The sequence below is a fragment of the Paramormyrops kingsleyae genome, chromosome 3, assembly GCF_048594095.1.
Source record: "Paramormyrops kingsleyae isolate MSU_618 chromosome 3, PKINGS_0.4, whole genome shotgun sequence".
NCBI lineage: Eukaryota > Metazoa > Chordata > Actinopteri > Osteoglossiformes > Mormyridae > Paramormyrops > Paramormyrops kingsleyae.
In genome coordinates, this window is record NC_132799.1 from 5,612,626 (window position 1) to 5,639,296 (window position 26,671).

The 26,671-nt window shown below is 47.7% G+C and overlaps 1 protein-coding gene across 6 annotated transcripts in view; it reads left to right on the forward strand.

The window, feature by feature from the left end:
* The first annotated feature begins 1,554 nt into the window (after window positions 1–1,554).
* The window catches only part of lyst (lysosomal trafficking regulator), a 60,082-nt gene continuing 34,965 nt past the window's right edge, over window positions 1,555–26,671 (forward strand). For 3 of the 6 annotated variants that reach the window (XM_023796236.2, XM_023796238.2, XM_023796241.2), the window contains exons 1-6: window positions 1,555–1,729; window positions 2,342–2,620; window positions 15,397–15,488; window positions 20,671–20,863; window positions 22,670–22,760; window positions 23,991–26,043. In XM_023796236.2, the coding sequence (XP_023652004.2) occupies window positions 2,540–2,620; window positions 15,397–15,488; window positions 20,671–20,863; window positions 22,670–22,760; window positions 23,991–26,043 (2,510 nt within the window). In that variant the 5' untranslated portion in view covers window positions 1,555–1,729; window positions 2,342–2,539. Of the gene's footprint in view, window positions 1,730–1,754; window positions 2,011–2,341; window positions 2,621–8,028; window positions 8,432–8,514; window positions 9,150–15,396; window positions 15,489–20,670; window positions 20,864–22,669; window positions 22,761–23,990; window positions 26,044–26,671 lie in introns of those variants that run through there. The other 3 variants (XM_023796237.2, XM_023796239.2, XM_023796240.2) reach the window with 3 other exon arrangements.

Here is a 26,671-nt window from a genome sequence, read left to right on the forward strand (position 1 = left end):
ATCTTCGTCCGAACATAGATCTATTAATACAATGGAAAGTTAATCCATTTCACTTTCTCAAGGGTATTCAAAAATTAAACAAGATCCTACATAGATTTTCTTTAAAATGATGATAAAAGACACATATTGGTATACTGATATTGCTTGAGATTTTGATCGTTTGTCATCTATGCGCAGTGACAGAGATGTACCCCTAACGTCTAAATTATACTGTATGCATGAGTAAAAAGATGAATACCTCTCTACACCATGGGCAATGTACATTCGCCCAATTTGTCTAACTGTAATCAGTCATCTGACTATTTCATTCTGTTCTTATAGAGAAGCGAAAGGAACCTTCGGAACTGCATTGAAATATACGAGAAACAATCTGCCATGCATTTTTCATTGTGTATTACACACGTCGCAACTTGTATTAATCATATGCATATAATCATAATGATCATAATGATTTGCAATGACTATACATCGGGTTTCAGAGTCAAGGTCGTTGGTCGTTGTCATGGTGGGGGGGCATTCACGGGCCAAGTCCCCCCCCCCACCCCAAAAAAAAAAAAAAAGGATAGCGTCTTTTACTTTATTTCTGAATAAACATATGTCGCGTGCCCCCCCAAGTCAGATTTGTTCTGACGCCGGCAGTGACTGAAATCATGCGGACGTTCAGCACCTGACAGTCACCTGAAACATCACCACAGGTGAATTCTACCAAATTAGTACTTTCAGAAAGCAATCTGGATCTGGAAATGGACTCCTAGTCACCTGATCTTCGGGCAAAAGCATCGGTGAAATATAAAAGAGGCGAAAGTGATGTAACTGATTCATCCTCCTACAAGCCGCTATAGCCAGTTAACTGGCTCTGGTCCATCTAACAGCCTTTCCGCCGTTCTGTCATGAGAGCAGACAGAAAACGTCGAGTCACTTTCTGCTACATTGGGTAGTACACGTTGATCTTTAAAAGGTGAAAGCATGAATAAATGTGCCATTTGCAGAGGGAAAAAACCTAAACTAATATTTTTTGTTGGCTAATAACGACATTAAAGTACAAAATATTAAGAGAACCAGATGCAGAATTGGGCTACATTCTGTGCTTTGCGAATTTCCCTTTCTCTGCCATATGATGTCCCACAGAGAAAATTATTAGTTTTTTTTCTCTCTTTAATTGCTGAACGGTAATATTATAAAGCTGATATAATTTATAAGTAAGACTAGTGTCAAGTTAATGGTTAGTAATGGTCTAAATACATATGCAAGTTACTTGAATATTTACACGTACGTTTGATGCTTCATGGAAGCAGCAATACATGCCACTGTATTGCGTGACCAGTTCCAGGAAAATATTTTGCGCCTTGACTGAAAAGGGTACTAAGTCCCATGTCACCAGTCATTGTGGATGCAGCTAGGCTCACAATGCTTTGCGTGCTATGCAGTTTATATGAGGGCTGTTTTCTCCTAACAATGCGAAAGCACCTCTATCCGCCTCTACCACGCATTTTATGCGGTGAGCTCCTCCCAGAAGACGAGAACCTATTTGACGTCATACCGCTGCCCAGGGAAAGCGGGACGTCTTTAGGGTCCATCGTCTTGAGTGATTGGGGCTCGGTCCCATTTCGGCCAATCGATTCCGCTTCTGCAGCCTGTGGGCGTTATTTCCTGTAGTTTTGTGCATTTTTCAGTGTTATTCCCTCAAATCCGGCGGCTCGCGCTGCCAATGGGACTGGGCTGAGAGCTGGTACGTTTCGGGACGGGCTTCTTCCTGCTGCAAGTCCTCCCGGGCTCAACGCTAATTCAGCAGAACGTATTGCAGAATAATGGGGTAGCGAGTCTCAGAATTAATGAAAAGGGGCGAATAACTTTGCAAGGGGGGGGGGCTCTGCCGTTTGGCTACTGAGGTACTGGTAGTTAGCTAGCCGGTAGGCTAACTGTAATGCAGAGTGCGGCTGCTTCAAAGCTTCAGCTATCCTGGTGACATGAAATTAGCTAATGACAGCGCTGTCGTGAATACGCACCTAGGTTTGTACCTCATTTAAATAATAGTACTAATGCAACATTTTCTCGTTATTAGTGTTGCGCCTGGTTGCTAGTCCGTTAGCTCATTCTGTACTGCCGTTTGGGAAACGGGCTGTCATTAGCGCTGTATTGCTAATTATCACGCAAGTCAAACTGCAACTATTGTTTGTTAACCGATAGCACACGAGTAATTTTGTTATATTCCACTAAGCGGACATTCGTGTCAGTGTGTGTGGTTAGTATCCCGCGTTACTGTATGGAAATACTGAGGGAGATGTATAAGTATTAACCGTCTGAGTAACTAATCCGAAATCCTGTGCGATTTCTGTTTTAGGAATACTGCAAGCAAAAACCGTCCAGTTGTCAGAAGTGGATTAAAAAAATACATTAAAAAGTTAAAAGAAAAATTATGGAGTATTTTGCGTCACAGCCGGGCTCGGCTGTTGGAGCACTTGGGCTGCCTTAACCCGCTTCCGTCGATGAGGGGCGCTCTATCGCGCATCCCTCGGCGGAGCCCGAGCCCTGTAGCGCCATGTCTGCCCGGCAGCTCGACGACCTCTCCCGGGCCTGGGAGAGATACGCGGACTGCAGGACGCACGGAGCTGACCTACAGGTAGCTGTTACTCGAGCCGTTCCGAACAGAACCGAACCAGTTCCTATTGACTGATGCGGAGTGAACCAATATCTCTCCCCAAACCTTATCCATCCATCATCATGCAATCAAGCCCCAAATCGTCATTATTAGTATTATTTTACAGTATTTTTCATTTCACTATGAAAGTAGCAATAACAGAAGAAATGCCTGTGTAAATTCAGCCTCCATGTATAGGGATTAATTTTCTGCAGCTGTTTCCGCGTATCTGACTGTAATGAAATTCTATCACATTTTATGCACCATGCATACCACCTTATGGTCATAATCATATTTTGTGGTCATTTTAATGCACATTACAAGGTTACTGAATGACACTTGGACCGAATCCACCCTTTGTACACATGGCTACACCTCTTCCTCACTCCGAAACCGGAATAAGATGATCACATCCTTAATTCTGAGAAAAATGGGCTAAATCATGCTGTCTGATTCATTTTTAACTTGTCTAGCTCTGTTAAAAGTTTTGATGGACTTTTTATATAACTTTTATATAATAATAGCATATTTTCCTGGCGCTGGCAAACTGTGAGCTGTATCCGGATACTGAGATTTTGCTGTTGTTGTGGCTTTACGTGCGTCTCTTTTACCTCATCTTCAGGTGTGAGGGATTTTGGATGCACTTGACATTTGTTTTCAGGTCCCCAAGGGTCAAGTGAGGTTCACCCTTCATTCCCGTGTCTCCCTGATTGGCTCGCATCTTTCTGTAACATTAATGCTGCATGGCTGGGAAAGATAGAATAACTGATAAATGTTTAGTTGCATGTCTTCCTGAAAGGGTGAAGGCCAGACTTTCTTCAGCTACCTTTAGAGAGTAATATCAGGAATGGAATTACTGTGAAGGATATGTTTTATGCCGAATTATAATTTGAAATGCAGAGTTTGAGCAGGTCTTAAGAAGCATGGAACACTGTGTGTGGAGAGGTCTTTCCTGTGTGTCATCTGGGGATAAGCAGTGGGTCACTTTGCTGAATGCAGAAAATGCTTGGCTATAAAACTGGAAAATGTTCTCTTTGCAGAGGGTAATTGCAGCATGGCTATGACCTGTTCTCAGTTGGATAGGCCAACATGCTGTTAATTTATTTTTAAATACGTGTCCCGTTAACTATGGTATTTGTTTTCAATATGATAAATTAAATTTTATGTTTACAGCTGATTTTAACAAGCGTTGCATTGCATGCATGTTTTTTAACCTCTAGTTTGGTGTGATTAAAAGGTATAATACTCTCACTACGCACCAGTACCCATACAGACCTAGTAAATCATTACTCAGACCCTTGGTGCTGTATATGATTAGCATGGGTAGTATGAGCCACCTTGCAAGGTTTTTGTGCACGAGCTGGTTTAACAGAACCACCCTCTTCTTGCGCGCCCTCCCCTCTGGTAACCGCAAAGTAAAACTGACTAAGCATAAAGCTGAAGATGGTCACAGAGTGGATCGTTCCGCTCCAGCGGGAACAAACAGTGCGCGTGTGCGCTGTGTCTTGTGTTTATGTTGGGAGGATGCATTCCCTCCGATGCTACGAGTCTGTGTGAAAACCGGTTCGCAGAACAAAAGAACATCTCCACGTGTAAGTCAAATCTGCTCATATGATCTGCTGAGATATGGGGAGGGTCTCCCTTCCTCCCGTAGTCCAAAAATGTGCGTGAATGGTCTATAAATATATTGCAAGGAGGGGATGTGACCCATTGGGAGACTTCAGAAAACCTCATTATATATATAACTAGGTATACACATAGGCAAAATGCCAAATGTCGGGCCAAAAGGAAATATATGTATTCATCTTGTCTTAAATATATCTATACATACCATTCACAGTGCACTCTGTCTGCTGAGTTGGCATGACTTGACGCAGTGGCTCATTTCATTGGCTGTGCCGAAGCCAGCATTCCAAAAGGCATAATTTACCCAGAATCCACCAGGAATTTCATTTCATTTTATTTTTTTTTCCCCTCTCAGCCATCTGCTTCTGCTCAGGCCTAATCACACTAATCAAAAGTGTTTGAAGTGGAACTGAGTCATGCTTTATGTTTCTGTTTTTTTTAAAAAAAAAGAGCCAAAATGCCAGTTTTAAAGCATTCCCAGGGGCTATTTGTCTCTTAACACGTGTGACGGACAAAGTAAAACCAGTGCTCTTTAATAAGTATGTTAGTGTAACATGAAAGTGTGTTTCTGGTTTTAACTTGCTGTTCTGGCTGCATAAAGTCCCATGGAACACCTACAGTTTTTAGTACCATTATGTTAAGTAGGAGAAATAACCAGTAGTTTTAAGAATTAGACTCCTGCTTTTGTGTTTAAAAAATATGATTGCACTGGTTAGAATGACTTAATCACTTTATTGGGTTTTTTTCCGACATCATTTTATGGCATTAGTGGTAGTAGTAGGAGGAGCAGCAATGAGGGATTTAGGCCTGTCAGATCTACTTGGACATGCATGGCTGAGGTTTGCTAGTTGGGCTCAGTAGCTTACAGGATTTGCACCGTCCCTAGAGATGAAGCACTGGAATCGGCTCACTGCTCCCTTCTCCAGAGATACTCTGCAAGTCCTGCTCCAGCTTGGCTCTTCCCCTTGTTCCTCTTGTTGGGAGGAAGCATATGTTCTTGTTAAATGTTGGCATGCATTAAGTGTCGGACCCTGATGTCACCATTTCAGGTCTGAGCATTTTGCCACCTGGTGACTCGATGCTTTACAGGTCGGTGAAATTGGGCTTTGGATAGCTGCCTTCCTCTGCCCTGTCACCATTGTTGACTTTAGTGTCCTATGGCAGCCACTTTCCTAACGGGGCTTTCAGGAGTAATTCACCAGTGCCAGTCAGCAGTGCTGCACATCCCTGTCACTGCTTGCACCTAGCTTAGCCTAGCGTCTTCCTCCTCCCCAGTGAACAGGGATCCCTAAAAACCGGTTAATGCTGGTCCATTCATGCCAAGATACACTGTGTGATGTGTTGGATTTAATGTTGCTTTGACTGCACGTGTGATTTGCTGAAGGGGGCATGATGTCTGTCTTCTGTGTGCTGTGCTCTAGTAGAAGCAGGACTGGATTGTTTTTTGTTTGGAGGAGAGGAATTCTGGGTAATATCTTGAGCTAATTTGTTGATGCTAATTAGGCACCTTTTTCTGATACTTCAATACAAAAGATACTGGTTGTTCTATTATGTTATGATAAAAATGTTGCATGACCCTTTTAGGTTTGCTGTGCTTGCAAGGATGCATAGAAAGTGGTAATTTAACATTATGACCTATTTATATAGCCAATACTGTCACCAGTCATATGGATATCAACCTGTTATGCAATTTGATGTGACTGAAATCTTCCTTTTGCATTTGACCAGAGCATCTATGCTCTTAATGCTAAACCACCAATGATAGAGGTCTTCATTCCCCTCAGTTACTGTATTTTTGCACTGCGAGGCCAGATAACTACAATACACCATGAGCATTCATATATTTCATCCCAATCAAAGCAATCTAAAGTCGTGATCCCCGGGGGACCGGTTTGTAGGGCATTGGGTAGCATAGTTTGAGCAGTATCTTAAGTCAAACCTTGATTGTGGTGTGTGTGTTGTATTGCATCTGCTCCTGTTTGATAGTTTCCAGCTTTTCATATTGAACAATGTTTGCTGTGGATTTAGTCAGTCAAGTAATGACAGTAAGTAGCCAGCAGTGGATAGATATCTGCATTATGAACTTGTAGAGAGGCATCTGTTGAAGGAGCATCAAAGGTTATGTGGTAACTCAGCCGTGCTGTTGGGAGTGTCATACCAGCAGGACTGGGACCTTTTTGGCAGAGACTCATGATATTTGTCTAGCTCCTATGGGCCCACTGTTGCCCCTAACCCTCACCGAGATAGTACTCCTGGTCTGATCTCATGTGGCATGTGTTCCCCTGGTTTATCCGCTGATTCTTTTGTTGTTGACCACAGTGTTCGTGGGTGTCTGGGGAGGCAGTGCTGGAAAATGCTGCCAGTGCCCGAGATTACCCTTTATCTGACGTTTCCTGTCACCCATTCAGTCTGCCAACCTGTGCCATAAGCTGTCGCTTCTAGTGTGAGTGACACAGTGGCCCTAGGCTAAGTGATAAATTCTGTATCCCTCCAGCCTGCAAGTTTTACTCCACAGTGGCGATACGTTTTTGCACTTTGGGTGAGCATTCTTAGGGCACTTTTCCACTGCACCACGTACCGTACTTTCGGTACTTTCTCTTTCCATTGATTTCTGGTGGAGTACCGGTACCAAATGTGCCGGACCAGCTGGGGTACTTATTTGGTACTTTGGGGTGGGACTTGCAAACGCTTTCTCAATTTGGTAATTCAAATATCTTGCTTCTGAAACACAATTGAACTGCAGAAAAATGTTACAAGCTCAGAAAACAATGACAAATGAAGTAAAAAAAAAATAGTAATAATGTATGGACAAATGAAGAGATCCAGGTTTAAATTGCAATCTGGTCGGAAGAACAGATACAACAAGATCAGGAGGAAATACCAAGAAACTATAAGGGTACTTTATATAATATATTAGGGCAGCATGGTATTTTCAAGTATCACAATGTGACTTTGTTGTAATAAATATTGGGGTATTTATATGGCATAAAAGGAGTTTAACATACATTTTTCACAAACCCGTCTAGGCACAGTAAGGATGAAAATGATTACGATTGTCTCGCATGATTGCATGCGAAAGTAGCGGCAGTAAACTTTAAGCTGATTTTGTAAACATATGCTACATAATCTTGAAGGGGGGCAGTCATTAAAATTGCAATGCTTGCTCAGTTTTTGTTTCCTATGACAAAGTATAAATAATATAATCTGTATAAAGTGTAAAGGTATGCAAAAGGTTATTCTCAACCCAGCTGACTATTGTGGTCCTTTCAGTGCAAGAATTGCATGTGCATAACATGCAGTGTTGGTATTAATGTCGCTCATTGTCAAGCCCTATAATATACAGCAGCCTACAAAATACCCCAGTTTTTATGTCAGTGGAAAATCAACACAAAAAAGTACTATACTGTTGGTGCTTTTTTAAAGAACCAAAGCATGGTGCCTGGTGCAGTGGAAACGCACCCTTAGTCTCACGTGTGAAGCAGTTGTGGCCTCTCTGTGTTGGGCATTTAATGCGGCCACTTTGAGCCACATCAATCTCCTCACCACCCTCTGATCTACTGAGCGTTCGGTTCCTGCAACAGGAAAGCAGCTGGCTGATATTTTAGTTAAAAAAAAACACACTTAGAGCATCCTGTTTAGTTGAACCCACCTCTTTCCTCCTTTGTGGGGCAACCGTTCTAATTTGCTTTTAAGATAACAGCTTTATTATTTATTACTGCATTGCTTTTGGTGCGTAATCGCCTGGTCTCAGCACAGAAGATAGGTTAGAGATGTTTGGGGCATCTGTTGCAAAATACATTGCACATTATTTTTTGCAATACAGTATGGCTACAAGACTAGTGTCTTGTGCAAGCAGTAGGTCTGAGAATTGAATGGAAAGTTCTTATTTTATTCTCTTGCACTGCTCCAGTAAGAAGGATCCTAATCTGCAGACATTTTTGAGGTAGTGAGGGGTACTGGTTGAGGGAGGTGCAAGTGTAAACCAGAAGCTTGGAATTTTGATGCATTTACAGGGAACGGTGGTCATTCCGGCCAACTGGGACTCAGTACCGGACTCAAATGGCCGAATTGATTTGGCCAACGCCCGAGTTTTACGGCCAACCGCTTTGAGTGCCGCATCATCCCTAAAGCAGCCGCGGATGACATCAGCCTGCTCTCCTAGCCCGGGTAATTGAATTGCTCTGCGATCGTTAGGTTTTACCAAAGGTTCATTTAGTGCAAAGCTCTTTAGTTTGGAAGGTTCTTGACCTGCTGTGGTGGTACTGTTAAAATAACGGAGACAGAAGACATCTTCTGCAGTGTTTTGATTCGGCAAAGATGTCGCGGCTTTAATATGTAGATCTGATTCATGCACACTTGCTTGTACATCTAGGAAACCTGACAAATAGATCTACCACTTCCTGAAGCATCAGTTGAGACTTATTTTATCACTGTGCTGAATGCTATACCAAACTGTCATCCTTGCTCCAGTAGGCTTCAGCTCTTTGAAAAAGATGGCACTTTTCATTTGAAGATACAACTGGAATCTCATTTACTAGAGCAGTAACTAACCAGAGGGATTTATGGTCCGTATGGTCTCATAGGAGATGAAGCAAGACTTAATGCTAAGTTCACACTACACAACTTTAGCCCAAATTTTCCACTCACTGATGGTTTTTGGAGATTAGCGACAAAACCCCTAGATCGGAGGCAAATCGCTGCTTATCCGGTGCTTGCACATTGGTGCTTGATCGCTATTCGTGAACTGTCCAAAGATGTGACCCGACGTAGTCGCTAATGCGTTGCAGACACCTGCCAGATGTTTAGCATGCTAAATATCTGGACCTGACAGCAACTGCAAATCAACTGGCAATGAGCTACAGCCAATGAGAATGCAAGAAATGAGGTGAGTGGAAACCAGAGAGAGGAATTGGAAAAGATATAAAAAGTTCAGTTTGTATAGAAACTGTTCTTAATGTTCAGGGAGATGTATAATATATATGTGTGTATTTGGGTTATGTTTATATTACATTGTGGGACCAAATGTCCCCCGCAATATAATGAAAACCTGTTGTTTTGATTTTTTAGGGAGCATTTTCTGGTCCCCACAAAGATCTGCAAATGCAATCAAAATAAAAATACCGAAAGTCTTGTATTTGGTTACTTATGGTTAGGGCTGTGTAGAGGTTAAGGTCATAATGTTGTGATTAGGGTTTTTCCCCATAGAAATGAATGGGGAGTCCCCACAAAGATATAAATACAAACCTGCGTGTCTGTGTATATTTTATATGCCGGGTCACTAAAGACCCAAGGTACGTGATACTGTTTCCTCATTTGATTAAAGTGTTTTAACAATTTGTAGTATTTTGACACTAGAATTGTGATTTTCTGGGGTCATTCACACCTGTGATTTTGTGACAAAACATAGGTTAGAGACCAGACAGACTGGTCAGTGTTTCCTCCTGGTGAAAGATCCCCTGTCACTGATCAATCATGTAGTGTGTAAACCACAATGACTTCAAGACTCCCGATTACAAGACAAGTTGTGTAGTGTGAACTTGGCATACCTGTCTTGTCAGGCTTCCCAAGTGAAGGGTTTGGCTTTGCTGGCCAGTTAGTCACTAAGTGGCAGTGGCACTGGAACGGCCGTTTTAGGAAAGTTCGAAGGACATGGCGCTTGGATCTCGAACATAGAAGGAGAGTTAGTTTTGTTGAATGTGTGGTGAGGCTGACGCCTGAATTCTGGTTTTGCTTTTTCAAATAACGTCAATTGAGACGAGCTCAGTTGACTGTCCGTGGTCTGAATTGCCTTGGAAGAATAATTGCTGTTGAACCTCTGAGCAAGATTATAAGTAAGACCTACTTCAGATTGATAATTACATGGTAACTGATTATCTTGTAATCTTTAATGTCACTGTTTGTGACTGAAAGCAGTTGTGCTTTTAAATGATAAGATGATAGATGTATTAGTCGTCTTCTCCATGTATTGTGTCAGTTTCCTGAACCTGGTGCTGGTATGAGTTGTGGTTTTGGTCACCCGGAAGTCGCATGTTCTGAGGCAGACGTGGCAGCTGACTGCCATGACGGATGTGCGATCTGATCACGCGGAGCTGCACGCAAATAATTGATGCAGCCCGACAGCAGAGAGAGGTGTGAATAATTGAAGAGTGCAGCGGCGACTCGGGTCTGCACTCGCCGCGTCAGCCTGTCCCACGCCTCCGCAGACACGCCGCTGATGATTGGTGGGGCCGGCTGAGCCCAAGCGATGGTTGGTGAGGGTGGGGGTGAGCAGTGTTGCTACTTTGGGCGGGCATGGCCACTTTGGGAGATTTGGGATAGTTCCCGGAGTTCAGGACCAGAGTGAGGGAGGGGCTGCTGAAGTCATTGCACCAAATGTTGTGAGGACCTCTGTAGACACAGCTGGTCAGATGCTTGCTTTAGAGACCAGCAGACTTTCCAAGTCCATCACTAAAAAAAAGGACACATCTCTAAGAACCACACTTCATACAGTTGCTGTGCCGATCCGGCACCATCTCCCATCTTATGGCTTCGGCTGCCTAATTAGGTCTGTCTTCATGACCCGTTTCCCTCTGTCGGTTCCAGTTCTGATTTTCGTGGTGTCCGGTAACATCAGCCAGGACATTCATGCGCTGTCCTGTGACGATGACCCTAAAGGCCCTACGATGCCATGACCGTAAGTCAGGGTGTGCGTCCTCTCTGTTTACCCGCCAGCAGTATCGAGGTGACGGTGACGCCTCTGTTCTTGTGTTTGCCCTGTGGTGAGCGGTTTCTAAACAAGCCTCGCTCCCTCTACCTGTCCGGTTTTCCATCTTGCTTTGACAGTTGACACAGGAGTGAATAATTCAGCCCGGTATAGCAGTGCATGACTCACAATGCTGCCCTTGGCTCTTGGAACGTCCTGTCCCTGTGATTCTCAGGTTATGTTATTTCAGCGTAATATTAAGTTGCTTAGCAGGTTCCCTATATTATGCCTGGTGTATAGGGTTACAACTTACCCATTCATACATGTATGGTACCCAGCAGTTGTTTGGTTTAAGGTACATGTTGAGAAGTACAGCAGCAGTGTCCCTCAGAAGGATGCTGCTCGATCATTGCTCCTGAACTTGAGCTCTATCCACATGTGGACCAGCCAAAGCTGGAGTGTGTAGGCGGGTTGGTGCACATTGTAGCTGCTGGATGCCTTGCTGTCACACCCCCCCCCCCTGCCCCCCCCCCCCCACCTCAGAGGAACTGTGCAAAGCCAGGACCACCTCATGACGCCCCAGAAATCACACCACAGCCTCGTGGCTGGTCATGAGGAGCGGATGACTGGCTGCCCTGCCGTGAGCTTTCTGCGTGCTGCCTCATCCATTCATAAGGCAACATCCTGGTATTGGAACGAAGATCAAGTGATCTACTGAGCATCCAATAACAACAGGCTGATATTTTTTTTCCCTGCCACGTAATTCCTCTAATCCACCAAACTGTTTTTGTTGTGGGTGAGGCTCTTTTCTGGAGGATGGCGTCGTGGCACGCGCTTCAGGAAATTGCTGTGCTCAAATCTGTAATCGTGAGGCCATGTCCCCTTGAGAGAGACACTGAACTAACTGCTTCAGTGAAACTCCTACTGTGCCACAAGAAGCTGGTGTGCAAAGCATTCTGGGTCTTGAGTTGGCAAGGAATGATAGCATTTCTGATTCAGTAGTCATTTCGTTTCTTTTTCGATGAGTTTTTTTTTGGGGGGGGGGAGGGTTATCCACGCAAACACTACTTAAATTTGTTATCGTCCTCATTGAATATATAGCAGCAAAATTTCTTAAAGCACACTTTGGTTTTGCCCGCGTCATTTTCCTGGTGCAAGTCTGAGGAAAGCGAGAGCAGCCCAGAACAACAACCCCCTGAGTCATTGCAAAAGTGTTACCAAATTGCAGCAGAGAGTGCGATGAATGATAAATGATCGCATCCGACTTCAAATGCCAATACAGCAGCAAGCCAACGTGCGTGTGCCGTACCGCTGGCGACCCGGGGTGTCCTGAAACGCAGTCCTGAGAATTTATTCACATCACTGTGAACGTCTCTACTCCAGCAGTTTAAAACCTTGGCGGTGGATGAAGGACAGTTAATTGTCATTCCATTGAAGAAGACGCGTGCTGTTATGTTGAGCTCTCACCCCGAGGTGGGAAAGCAGAACAGGAAGACCTTCCAAAAAGTGTGTGTGCTGCTTGCGAAGGTTTCCTTTGACAAGACCATGTAATGCCTAACAGAGGAGCCCCCAAACGTCAACACAGCACTCAAGATATTTTCAGACAGTTTTATCTAAACTGCTTTCGTTAATAATAAAAAAAAAAAGGGGGGGGGGGGGCGTTGGTCCCGCGTCCTCTAATTGCTTGGACCCAATTGGTTATTTCCCTGAACCAATCATTTTTCCTTCTGCCCTCCAGACATTTTCGTGTAAGTAAAACAATCAGCGTTGAAAACGCTACAATCTATGAGGTATGGCAAATTACACGGTAATATGCTTGGTAATATCCTCTTTTTATTGTATACCATTTAGCCCCTCTACCATTCGGGTTTGACTTGTGCGGCGGCCCCGTGTCTAAATCCCAGTAGACACACTTCCCTAAGATCTCCCACTGAACGTTCCCTCCCAGTTTGAGTCCCGCCCACTCCTGTGCCAGAGACTGTAGCTCTCACGCATGCAGTGTGGGTGCTGGCAGTCTCACCCTCGCCACGTGGAGGGAAATCTGAGTTGAGGATCTCACCGGCGCCCAAAGCATACAGTTTGGCCCTCGTTCTGCCTGCTAACTGGCTGAAGCTGCTTAGCGAATCGTTGGAATCACCTGACCTGAGGATCTGAGGGGTGGGGGGGGGGGGGGGGGGGAACTGTAAAGGCTCAAAGCAGCTCTCATTTCTTCTTGGGTTTTGGTGGAATATTTATAGGAATCGCCTGCGTAAATGAAACTGAATAAACTCCGATTTTATGTAGCATGAATCATAGACTCAGTTGTGAACAGTGGTGTGCATAATTACAGGAGTTATGAGAAAAGGCAGGAAGCAATGATGGGGAGGAAATAAATACTCCTAAGGTAGAATTTTGGTGGGTGGGGGACTGCCGACAATCCAAACCCCCCCCCCCGGCTGTCCTGAATGTCATTTGAGTAAAATTAATGTGGTTGGTCTTCTGCTATAAAAGTCAATGATGTACTATAAACAAACTCTCCTGTGTCGTTTTGGCAGGGACAATGCCCCCACCAGTGTCCTCTAGTGGTCGAGGGCATGTAATACATTTAGCTGGAATGAGCTGGCCATTGATTTCCCATCTACCTTCTCCTCACTGTTTGTTGCCAGACCCCCCCCCCCCCCACCCGGATCTACTTGGGAGATACGACGACTCTCACCAGATTAATCAGCATGGCATCATTTCAAGTCATAGCTGGTGAGCCATGCTGTGTGAAAAATGCTCCTTGCAGTTTCCGAGCTGGTCGTGTCAGTAACCGTGGCGTGCTGAGACCTGGATCTGACATTAGTGTTATTGTGAGGTGTTGTCAGTTGGATGCTATGCTGACTCTCGGCGAGCGCACGGCCGCCATTATTTCCGAACCGCCCATCGCCTTTCTCGGTCTTCCTCAGTGCGTATTTGCTACTGTGCTGTTTGACATGCCTGAGAAACACTGGCAGCACACCTTACAGAGCCGCAAAGGCACAAGTGACCCAGTGAGCATGTCCTGATATGCCAGTGAAGGCCCATCTCCGTTTAGGTCCCATGAGACGAATTACCCTGTTGCATACTTTACATGCCCTGGATTTTGGCAAGCAGCGAACACATAATCATAGATAATTATTATTGTTATTAAGTTTGATTTACTTTTCACCTTGTAATTTCTGGCTGGTCATGGTGGTCAGATACAGGTGAGGAGAACTTAAATGAGGTGTGGTAGTGGGGGATGGTTCTGTGGTTACTTTGGTAAATCTGGCTATTTGCTTGTTTTAATGGTAGTTATACTTTTGAACATGACTGACTGGAGGGATGCGTAGGTGACCGTTTTCCACAGCATGCGTAGCTCTGGCTACAGAACCGGCTGATGTGGAGGTCATGCGTGTGCATGTACATTGTGTGAAGCCTCTCCATGCTTGTGAATGATGTGTGAAAGGTCTGAGCATCGCTGGACCTCTGATAGCTCCTCAGTGTCCTGGAGGCGTGGGAGGAACTGACCCATCCCCATACTGCCCTGAACACCCACATTGTTTTTGCAACCCCTCCCCCCCCCCGCCTCCTCACAGTTAGTTAGTTGATATAAATGCAAAGTGAATTGGAGTAGCGGTTTTCCATGCAGTGCAATGGCTATATCTGGAATTAGTAAGATCAGGGAAGTTATCTGAGGCATGCTTCCCCCTGATAAATCCTGTTGGGTCTGGAAGTGTTACTGGCTTTTAATAAAGTTCTCCAACTGGGTTGATTGTGCACCACTCCCTGATTTCCGAAATGTCTGAACCCGTCCCCATGCTATGGTCAAATGGTGCCATAATCAGCCTGGTCTTCCTGTTAGAGTCATGGAAGATGGGATGCTGATGTCACAATGGGAGGCAGTGTTCCCGCGTTTGTGTCTCGCCCCGGCCCTCGAGTCGTACTTGGAGAGATTCCAGTTCTGCTTAAGAAAGTTACCCACTTCATTCCGGTAAGGTGAAATAGAGGCACCTGAGCCATTGTTGGTCACAGTAGATGATGCGTGGTTTCAGAAAGGGGGTGGAACCTAAGACATGTTTGTTCCTCTGATTGGCTGGCCTTTCATATGTGGCATTAAAAAAATAGCTGGCCTCAATTAGTGAAGTTAACCTTTTAACGCCTCACTGAAGGAGAGGTTAGGTGGAGCTTGGATGTGATTGGTCCAGATGCTGCAAGGGGCAGCACCAACCTGCTCTTTCCAGATTGGCTCAGCTGGCTTTCCCTCAGGCCGTGTTCGGAGGCTCTTCCGTTCCTCATTTGTTTTTCGCAAAGGTTGAGGCTCGCATGTTTCCCACTGGGCTGGAACATGGTGCTTAGGGCACAATGTAGGGTTGCCGTCTTACCGTTTTCTTCATATGCTTTTTTTAACCCCCCCAACCCCCCCCCCATTCAGGGTAACCTTTCTTCACGGTCTCTCCCTCCTCCCCAGGTCAGCCTGCAGTGCCTGGAGCGATTCCTTTACCTGTTTCACTGTGTGCGACACCTCGACCGACTCGGAAGCGAGGATGAGGTGAAGTTCTGGTAGGTGCCTCTCCCCCCAAACCCAGCGCCTTGCTGGTTCCTCTCTGGTTCCTCTGCCATATCCTCCCCAGGTCTTCATTGGGATACTGTGTCGCGAGGGATTCCCGATGGTTTCCTGGCCTCCATGTTTCTTATTTCAGCATTTTTTCTGTTGACATGCCTGTTATCAGTTTCTTCGCTGTATGAACCAGAGGGAGCTTCCCAAGCACATTCAGAATCACTTCGATACGGCACTCAGGCGACGGTTGCACAGCTGCTGGGCGCCTATTCCTGGCCGTGACATGCGACTGAACCGCCGCAGTGAAACAAAAGTGCTTCAGCTTTCACGGCTGCGGTTCTGCGGGGGCCCACTGCGGACTTGCTCGTGCACAGCCTCCTCCCTGCCTGCTTCGTGCTGCCAGTAACGTGCTCCGTCAGGCTCGCTGTGAACACGGCTTTAAAAATATCTCAAATCGGAGAGTTTCTTCCCCGACGTGGCACTCCGCCAGGCCCAAAATTTCCCGTCGAGGTGTTTAATTAACGAGCAGCTCACGGGTTTTTCAGTTAAAGTTGCAAATGAGCGGCACACAGCTGGCAGGATCTGCAGCCCCGGCTGATGTGATTCATCTACACGCACTTCTGTGTTTGTGGCAGGTCCTCGACGTGGCATGTTGCCTAGGAACAGAACGGGGAGTGGGGGGGGGGTTGTATCCAAATGGACTGTCGGCAAACACTTCGGATGTAAGGTCAGTTTGACTATCAGAGCAAATGTCATCTCCGGACAGTATGATAGAAGAGCGGGTTTGATAGGTCATGGGCTGACTGATATAGCTCCTGGGTCTTCTTTTTGAAATGTAGGTCTTTATTGTTTATTATACATCATTTTAGAGTTTCCCCCATTAACATGAAGCCCTCCCCTCCTTGCCCCGAGACTCTACCAGGTTGAATTGAAGTCTGATTACTGCCGAATGCGGTCCTGTCACTGAGAGTGTCGGACAGGAACGCGCGATCGAAGAGCCGTGGAGATGGTTTCCGGCTGCGTAAAACCGAAAGCCTCCCCCTTCCTCTGATGTGTGAAAACTGCCAGCGGAAGATCTAGCGCAAGTCGTCGTCTCTCCCGGGAGCACGGGCCGTGTTTGTGAGCCGCGGAGTTATTTTACCGTCGTGTCATACATTTTTAACGAGGGCAATGTCGCATATATTTTGTTTTTAAAGCCCAGGGCTGAAGGTCGACTGAGGTCACCGGAAGGCTGAAAAAATCATGAGGCTGAGTTACTTTCACAACGGAAATACCCGGTTCAACACCAAGTCTTTGCAATACTGACCCATTTCAGCTCGTCATAGCTAGCCCCCTCCCCTACCCCCCAGAAGTAAGATTAGTGGACTAATTATAGATAAAAGGTCATTATCTATTAGTTTATTAATTCAAATTCCAGCTTGCTGTTGTAAATCCTTCAGGCGTAAAGCTTTATTATTTGCATCTGAAGTATAATGAGTTATTTTAATAGTAGTTAGGACATCTTGTATTCTATCCTCTTACTTTGTGTGTAAATTTATGGTAGAGTATTTCTCGTATTTTCAAATTACAGCAATATACACTCAGCAGTGTCAAACATAGTGTAAATAAGCTGAACAGAGGGATTCCTCATTTATTCTTTTTCTGAGTTGATGCTTTCTCCGATGTTTTAAGGCATGTTTAGTTCCCTTTAGAGGTTTGACAGTCAATGAATGTGAGTGTATATTTGCTTGTAACAGACAGCTAAGCCACTATCCCCCCACATTGATAAGATCCCCCGCTGAATGAATTAACGCACTGATACTGATTTGCCCCTCGGCATTGCCAGTGCGGACGGTTTGTGGGCGCATCACCGGATATTAAGCTATCAGCTAGACGGGAACCGTGTCAGGAGATCCCCCCCCTCCCCGGGGCAGCAGGAGTCACGGGGGGGCAGTGCACCGCCGGCAGTGAAATTCGGCCTGAAACCCAAGCCGGGTCAGACGTCTGTCACAATGGAGGAGAACCGGCCTGGGCTGGTGCATCCCTCTGTCCCCACTGGGGGCACTAGACATTTCCAAAGTTGCTAGGAACTTATGCTTTGTAGGAATCGCTCATTCTTTTATAATGGAGAATTTTGCAATTATGACTGTTTAGCTTCTGTATTTCAAGTACCTTATTATTGTCTTGTCATGGTAATGGTGTGTTCTTATCAGTTATATTTAGAGCCAGTAAGCATTAAGTCAATGTCCAGTGAACTTTCTATGGGGCAGAATAGCACGCTCACTTGGACGAAGTAATAATTAATGAGCCAGGGTGCAGTTTCAGTTATGATCTCCAGTGAAGGCCGTCCACCCATAAACACCGTGGCCGCTGTTACCAGCACTGGCCGGATCTGTTTACTGGACTGCAGCACGATGAGGCCAGGATGGGCTGGAGCCAGACGCACAGGGTGACTGTGTGTGTGTGTATATATGCCTTCTTGTAATTATTACCTTGTGGGGACATAATTATCAGTCCCCACAAGGATAGCCTCAGTTTTATAAAAATCTGTGAATGTAATCAAAAAACTAAAACTGCCAAAAGTTTTGTATTTTGTTTGGTTACTTGTGCTTAAGGTTAGGGCTGGGTAGAGGTTAAGATTGTCATAGTTGGGATTGGGGTTATGCCCAATGAAATGAATGGCAAGTCCCCATAAAGATATGAGTACATGGAGTGTGTGTGTGTGTGTGTGTGTGTGTGTGTGTGTGTGTGTGTGTGTGTGTGTGTGTGTGTGTGTGTGTGTGTGTGTGTGTGTGTGTGTGTGTGTGTGTGTGTGTGTGTGTGTGTGCACGCTACTGCCCGCCACTCACATTGGGCTTCAGAGCTCATCCAGCACCGGCCTTCCCAGCCTCACAAGACATCACATGCTTTCATGTGATTCGCCGGCACGACCCCAGCGGATGGGGCCCCAGTACTGAATTCCACCTTTATAGTGACCCGTGGATGCGGAAAGGAAGGTTTTACCTGTCAGGCAACGTGGGTGCATGATGGGCTGGCCTGGATGCAAGGCCTCCAGGGCATTTCACACGCAGCAGCCTGTCGAGGTCTCATTGCAACTGGGGTGATGACTGGTTTCAACGTGGACTAAATATCGGAGGTAGGCAAGCAGTCTGTGTGTATGTGTGTCTGTGTGAGAGAGAGAGAGCAGTGTGTGTGTGTGTGAGAGAGAGCAGTGTGTGTGTGTGTGAGAGAGAGCAGTGTGTGTGTGTGAGAGCAGTGTGTGTGTGTGTGTGTGTGTGAGAGAGAGAGAGCAGTCTGTGTATGTGTGAGAGCAGTTGTGGGGTGTGTGTGTGAGAGAGAGAGAGCAGTGTGTGTGTGTGAGAGAGAGCAGTGTGTGTGTGTGTGTGTGTGTGAGAGGGAGCAGTCTGTGTATGTGTGTGAGAGCAGTCTGTGTATGTGTGAGAGCAGTCTGTATGTGTGAGAGCAGTTGTGGGGTGTGTGTGAGAGAGCAGTCTGTGTGTGTATGTGTGAGAGCAGTCTGTGTGTGTGTGTGTGAGAGAGAGAGAGAGCAGTTGTGGGGTGTGTGTGAGAGAGCAGTCTGTGTGTGTATGTGTGAGAGCAGTCTGTGTGTGTGTGTGTGTGTGTGAGAGAGAGAGAGAGCAGTTGTGGGGTGTGTGTGAGAGAGCAGTCTGTGTGTGTATGTGTGAGAGCAGTCTGTGTGTGTATGTGAGAGAGCAGTTGTGGGGTGTGTGCATGAATGTTTCAGGCACTCAGTCAGGACAGATGTTATCACTTCAGTGTGGACTTGTTGCAGTGACAGTAAGTTGACTTCCACTGCTGACATCTCATCCCTTTTGATGGTTTCTCATAAAAACGAGCAGCTGATTTTGTCATTCTGTCCCAGGCAGGAAGAGCATGTAGCTTATTAGATTATTTTCCTTGTAATTCTCATACATTAAGAATAATACTTTTTATAGACCGTGTTATGTTTCGAGCAATATTGATTTTTTCCGGAGCATTTAATAGGCTGGTTTCAGTAAATGAGGATAAATGTGACCTTATATGGGAGAGTGAATGTGTTTTTCTTACTGAAAGCACAGTACAACGTGAATGAAAGGTTTGGTTATTCACACACACACAGGCACACACACACACACACACAATCCAGCTGAATTCCAGCTGATGGCTTTGAGGGTCATGGAAAGGTTTGCTTTTGCTCTTTGCTTTTAGTGTGGGAGGGGTCTGCACATGGTGTTGGAATACTGAACCTCATTAACTTTTTAGGCCTAAGTCTGCACCAGGAGAAACACTGAAGAAAAAAGCCAAAGTGACTAACGGAATGCTGATCACGACACAGATTGGAAATGTTCAGTGTGTAGTGACACCTTTAGAGCTAGGGAGGTGGTTGCTGTGTTTTTGGAATACGGTCATATGGTACGAAGGCACGAATCGCTCTTTAGAATCGATTTTCTATTTTTCCGAGTGAGCACGTGCAACTCTGCAAAGTCTTTTTAGGGGGTTATTGACAGGAGGTTAAATAGGGGCCACTTGTTTTTTTTGTATTCCTATTTATGAAACCTAATTCCTGCATGCTGCTGTTCGTTATGCTCTCCTAGACCATTTCGAGCCTGTTTTCTCTGCCCCCCCCTCTGCCTCGTTTGGTGGCCCTAATTGGCTTAGACTGTAATTTGGGTTTTGCAGCCTGTGTAAAGACACGGGGTCCCACTGGGAGGAGGGGGAGTCCTGTGACTGAATTAAGGGATTCCTCGGTTCCAAAGTTGAGGTTGTGTCACATGCATAATCTCTGTCCCGAGAGACGTCCCCTTTTGATGATGCGTATGGACCTGCTAGTCCCAATGCATTCTGAACAGTGCAGTTTATATTGGAATGATGTGCAACTACGTACGAAAGGCCGTCTGCATGAAACAAAGACCTGAATCATAAATGAGACCCCTCCTTCTCTCCAGGGGCATAAACAGGGGAGGGTCCACAGGGACTCTGGTTCCAGCTAAAAGCTGATGGGCCCTCGGAGTGCCCCCTCCCCTGTCACTCACCAATTAAAAACATATCATTGACTGATGACAAGACTGCCTGTCTGTGTGATTTTTGACCCCTCTTATGCCCCCCCGACCTTAAAAAACCCACCCCTGATACTGAGACAGTCCTGGCCCCTCTCTCTCTCTCTCTCCCTCTCTCTCTCTCTCTCTCTCTCTCTCTCTCTCACAGCTCCGACATGAGTGGAGCCAGCAACACTCTGGCCCGCGAATTCCTGACCGATGTGCACCAGCTGTGCAGCGCCGTGGCCCAGCGGGTCGAGGAGGATGAGGAGAACCAAAGCCACATGGCGGCACTGGGGGAGTACCTGGTGCTGGGCCGCGGCTTCCTGCTGCTCAGCACCCTGGACTCTGTCATTGACCAGGTGGGGTCGTCGTCTGAACACACAGACCAACATGGCGGCCCGTGTCGCCACTTGACGTGTATGTAAATGAGCTCTGAGTCACTCTTTCCGTAGCCTGAGTAGCCGGCTGCTGGTCCTGCCTCTCTGTAGTGATAAGCTTACATATCCTCTGCTAGCACTAGTGTGCATCCGCTGTCGCCTGACAGCCTCCCATGTACCAACTTATTAGCATTAGCAGTAGATTAGCATGGATAGCACCTGCTAACCATTTGGCCACACACACATACTCCTGCCTGTGACAGGCCGCGTCATACACACAGCTCACGTGGCGCCACCCCCGCTAAACCGAGCACCGATATGCTAACTCTCATGCGCTATCGTCACATAGCTCTCAGTAACGAACACAATCTCTTCACCTCATTAATAATTCAGAAGCTTCATGTTCCTCAGAAACCCAAACCAGCAGAATGAGTCCCCCCCCCCCCCCCCCCCCGTGGTTTTCTTGGTTTATATTGTTGATAATTGTTATTTTGTTGCCTCCTCCTTCTTTTATAAGTCGGAGAGATCTACCCCCAGTTTTGAAGATCAAAATAGATCGTGTCGCTCTTTAGGGTTGTGTCCCCCTACCTCCAGCCATTGGGAAAACTCCTTTTAGCCAAATAAACTCTAGGTGAATCGGATATGCGCCCAAATAGGGAATGAGCAAATCCCCGAGAGAGAATTACCTTGTGGTTTCTCAGCAGTATTGATTGTCCTGTCAGACACGTGGGAATCACTGTCGGATGTCTGTCCCTCTGACACGGGCCATAGGGAATGCAGGACTCTGTATTCCACAAATTCAGCTTGTCCAGCCAAAGGAAAGGGGACCGTCATGCTGTCCCTGATATGGCCGCCTTGATCTGTGAAGGAGGTTTGCTGCAGGGGGTTTGCCTGTGCATGTCATAAGTCACTGGACCAAACCTCGTTTGGCACAACTTGCATGTGTCCTGAAAAATATTGATCCTTTCATATCTTTCATCTTGCACTTTGTTCCTGCGTTGGCTTCTGAGAACAAAGGACACTGACTTTGAGATTAGAATGTGAGGCTGATTCTCGTTTAATTGGGAGTAATTATGACATCGTTGACATATGAGCAGTAATTGGGGTTTGGGGGTGTTCGGGGTCTAAAGCCTGGTCATGTTTGTGGTTGTGAGTAGAGGGCGCTCTCCTCCAATAGCGTGCCCTGATTTCTGTCCCGTCCACCGCTGGTCGGTAACCCTCCTCCAATAGCGTGCCCTGATTTCTGTCCCGTCCACCGCTGGTCGGTAACCCTCCTCCAATAGCGCGCCCTGATTTCTGTCCTGTCCGCTGCTGGTCGGTAACCCTCCTCCAATAGCGCGCCCTGATTTCTGTCCTGACCGCCGCAGGTCGGTGACCCTCCAGCTTATTAGCTTTTAATTTGCACCTGGAGGCCGGCCTTCTCCCCCTAGTGAGGAATGTGCCATGAAAGAAGAGTGGGGGCTTGAGGGGGCACCTCCTGCAGGAGGTCTGCCATGCAGGCGTAACACCCCCCTAATTTACCACCCCTGTAGGTAATAAAAATAATAATAACAATTTTTAAAAAAGCAGGCCTCGGCCTGTCTGCCGTTAATGCTGGGCTGTGTTTTTATGCATCCTCGTTTCGTTTGCTGTGTCCTGCATCTGCTCTGGTATTTCTGGGGCTGATTATTGTTGTCTGGGTCTCTGTGGGAGGGCCGTGTTGTGACTAGGTGGGCAGGGCTCAGGGTTGTGTTGGGGGGGGGGGGGGTCCCGATCCCATTGCAATTGACCGTGCGGTTCGCCACACAGGAGCTGACCTGCCGGGAGGAGCTGCTCACACTGTTGCTGTCCCTGCTGCCGCTGGTCTGGAAGATTCCCGTGCAGGAGGACAAAGCCGGAGGTAAACGCCGGCCACAGCTCCACATGGCACATGCCTCATAAACACCCCACGGGGGCCTGAAAACTCGCCTCGGCCTTGGCCTTCAGGCCGGGCATTCCGTGAGTTTGCTGTCATTGCATGCAAGTCTCAGAAAACTTGTATCTCAGTTTCTTTACTACTTTAGTTTGTTTCCCCCACGCTCTCTCTCCCCCTCCCTGTTTCTCACATCTATAATTCAGCTATATCCGTTTCCTGGGTTACTTATTACATTTGTATTTTAATGGGATTCCTCAGTATTCGATAAACAGTATATGGGGACTCGCGTGTCAATCTATGAAGTCACAGCCCTGGCAGCAATTTCCCTGTGAAGGTTTCACCCCGATAATGATTTTGAAATCCTTTTGCTTTTAAACTTCTAAAACCAAAAACCGAAATCTGTGGCGGGGTTTCGTCATCAGCCTGCCAGACCTTAGCCGTTGTTCTTGCTCCATAGACTGTAGCTGTGGTTCTGTTTAAGCATCTGCACCACTGTGAGGTATAAAGAAGCAGAGGACCCTGTTTTGTGACACCTGTGCCATCCTGTGACGTTTGAATGCTTTAGGTAATATTTGTCTTTCACTGACTGTGTAAATCAGCTTCTCAGTTGGCCACTGTCTCCAGAAACCTCTTTATTAGGAGAACACTGGTGTGTAGTTATCACAAGAGGCTGGGAAATGGGTGTTTTTTGGACGAAGGTATGAAAGTTAATTGCAGTCTGTAGTAGAAGTGTGTGTGTGTGTGTGTTTAATGCCATGTGTCAGCACGGTGTAAATTCTGTGCCCGGTGGTTTGGTATGATAAAGATCCCCCCCCCACACTCCACCATGTATGTCACACAGCACAGTGGCTACGTGAGGTAATTGCAGCGGAGACGACTGAGGCTTTTAGCGCGCACATGATAATCTGTCCTGACAGAGGACTCACACATTTTTTACCTTATTAGTTCTGTGTATCGCCGCAGTGTTCAGCTGAGGTGCAGATCCTGGAGGACTGTCTGCGAGATGCAGGGGGCTGAAGTAGTAGAACAGAGCTTAATTTTAAGTTGTTTTTCATTTTTCACAAAATAACCTTAAATAGATCTTTGTTTTAATTTAGCCGCTGTAGCAGAATAACAGGTTCATCTGATCTTTAAGGGCCTTTCACCCTGGAGCCCTCAGTCTCACTTGCTGTGGTTGTTGTGCTTTTTGCTCTGAATAGTGTTTGTGTGTTTCAGATTTCTCACTCCCGCTGCTGCCCGACATCGTTGCAGTCCGAGACGGAGCAGCCATCCCCACGAGACCGGGGCAGGAGAGGGGCGGAACAGAGAAGCGGCCGGCCGTGGACTGCAAGTCACGGCGGCAGCGGCGCACGGCCCAGCGCTACTCCGTGAGGGATGCGCGCAAGTCACAGCTCTCCACTTCCGACTCAGACGCCAACTCGGACGACAAGGCCGCTGGCCTGGGCGGGAGATATCGTCGGTCACACGGCCCATCTCTGTTGGCCAGCTGCCAGCTCCACCCGTTGGACCCCCCTGGGCGACCACTGTCACCTCCATTGGCCCCTCCTACCGCAGATACCATGAACAGCATCGAAGTCGGCGGTGAGTTGGTCCCGCGGCTCTTCGGAGTCCGGCCAGTGGACCCGGAGCCACTGAGTGAACCCACAGCACTGTCCATCTTCAACCGCATGGAGAACTCGCCCTTCGACCTCTGCCATGTGCTGCTGTCTCTGCTGGAGAAGGTGTGCAGGTTTGACATGAGCCTCAACCACAGTCCTGCACTGGCCGCCAGCGTGGTTCCCACTCTCACAGAGATCCTGGCCGAGTTTGGAGACTGCTGCGGTCCCGGTGGGGTCAGGGGTGGGGCCGAGGATCTGGCTGAGGGCTGGACCGAGGAACCAGTTGCCCTGGTCCAGAGGATGCTCCTCCGCACCATCCTGCACTTGATGTCTGTGGATGTGGGCCAGGGCGAGACCCTGCCAGACAGCCTGCGGCGGAACCTGACTGACCTGTTGCGAGCTACGCTGAAGATCCGCGGCTGCCTGGAGAAGCAGGCCGACCCCTTCGCCCCGCGGCCCAAGAAGACCCTGCTGGAGGTGCGAGAGGACTTCTCCTTCTCCCGCTACCGGCACAGGGTTCTGCTGCTTCCAGAGCTGCTGGAGGGAGTGCTGCAGGTGCTGCTGGGTTGCCTACAGGCCTCCGCCCCCAACCCGTTTTTCCTGAGCCAGGCCATGGAGCTGGTGCACGAATTTGTGCAGCACCGTGGCCTGGAGCTGTTTGAGGCCGCCGTGCTGCAATTGGAGGCCCTGCGTGGACGGGACGACACGCCGGGCAGTGCGGAGGCGGCGGCACGGGCACGCCAGCTGGTCGGCGGTGTCATGCGTATCATCAGCGCTGTCAAGAAGGCCAAGTCCGAGCAGCTGCACCAGTCGGTCTGCGCCCGGCGGCGGCACCGCCGCTGTGAGTACTCGCATTTCCTGCACCACCACCGCGACCTTTCAGGGCTGCCTGTTTCTGCCTTCAAGCAGGCAGCGCGCCGCAATCCCTTTGAGGAGGAGCCGGGGGCCGCTGAGGTGCACTACCCCGACCGCTGCTGCTGCGTGGCGGCATGCGCCCACCAGTGCCTGCGCCTCCTGCAGCACCTCCCTGCCTCGGCCACCACCTGCCTGCAGGTCCTCTCCGCAGTGCAGGCGGTGGGCATCTGCTGCTGCATGGACCCGCATTCGGTGGTGACGCCCCTGCTGCACGCCTTCCAGGTGCCCGAGCTGCGTGGACACCAGTCTCACATTCTCACCATCCTCAGCCGGCTGCTGCTGGAGCAGTTGGGGGGCGGTCGGCCCCTGGAGAGGACCAGGCTGGCCTCCTGCAATATCTGCACGGTGGATGGCAGCCAGCTGCCGGGCCCAGAGGAGCCCGCCGGGCTTTCCCTGAGCCCCTCATATCGCTCCCAGGGCATCCTACCCAGCGGTGGTCCCGAAGATGTCCTGTGGAAGTGGGAGGCCCTAGAGGCCTACCGGGACTTGGCCTTCGGTGAGGATCGGGCGCGGAACTTTCTGGTGGCGGGACACGTGTGCCAGCTGCTGCTCCGAGGCAATGCGGCCGTGCAGTGGCAGCTCTATGCCCATGTCCTCGGCCCCGCCCTGCAGCGGGGGGTGGAGCTGGCCCGGCATGCCCGCGAGCTCGGGGTCTCCTCAGCCTGCTCCCAAGCCTGCGCCTACCACAGCCACTGCCTGCCCGTCGAAGTGCTGCTCGTGTACCTGCAGACGCTGCCCGTGCTGCTCAAGTCCAGGTGAGCCCCATTCCTTTCCCTTCCCACGAAGAACTGATCCCAGTACAGTACGGTCTACTGTGGCAGGTCCCGTCGATAGGCGGCCAGCTCTCTGCCTGATTACGTTTCCTTTCCCTTTAAGTGGCGTGAGTAGGATGCTTGTTCATTTTCTCCTGGGGTCCATGTAGTTTTGTCCTTGCATTCTTTATGGCACAAGCATTCCATTAGATGCAGTTTGTCTAGAAATCTGACTCTTTTCTTTTCTTAGGGTTTTTTTTGTTTCATTTTTTAGCTTGTGTGTGCTTCCACAAGGACTGAGAGAGATGCGCTTATTGTTCATTTGGGTGTACATCAGCTGAATTAAGTCAGGCTTCCGCCTAAGACTGACTAGGTAATCACACAGTTAAGGTAATCTGCCTGTTGGTTTTGTTATCTCTGTGCATCATGATTTATTTAAGTCTGTGTTGCATTACCTGCGATGGGGTGGCACTCTGTCCTGGGTTGTTCCCTGCCTTGTGCCCATAACTTCCAGGACAGGCTCCTGACTCCCACATCCCTGCATAGGACAAGCCGGTATAGAAGATGGATTGAGGGGTGTGTTACCTTAGTGTTGTAATAGTCAGTCGGGCTGTTACATTCCTGAATGTAA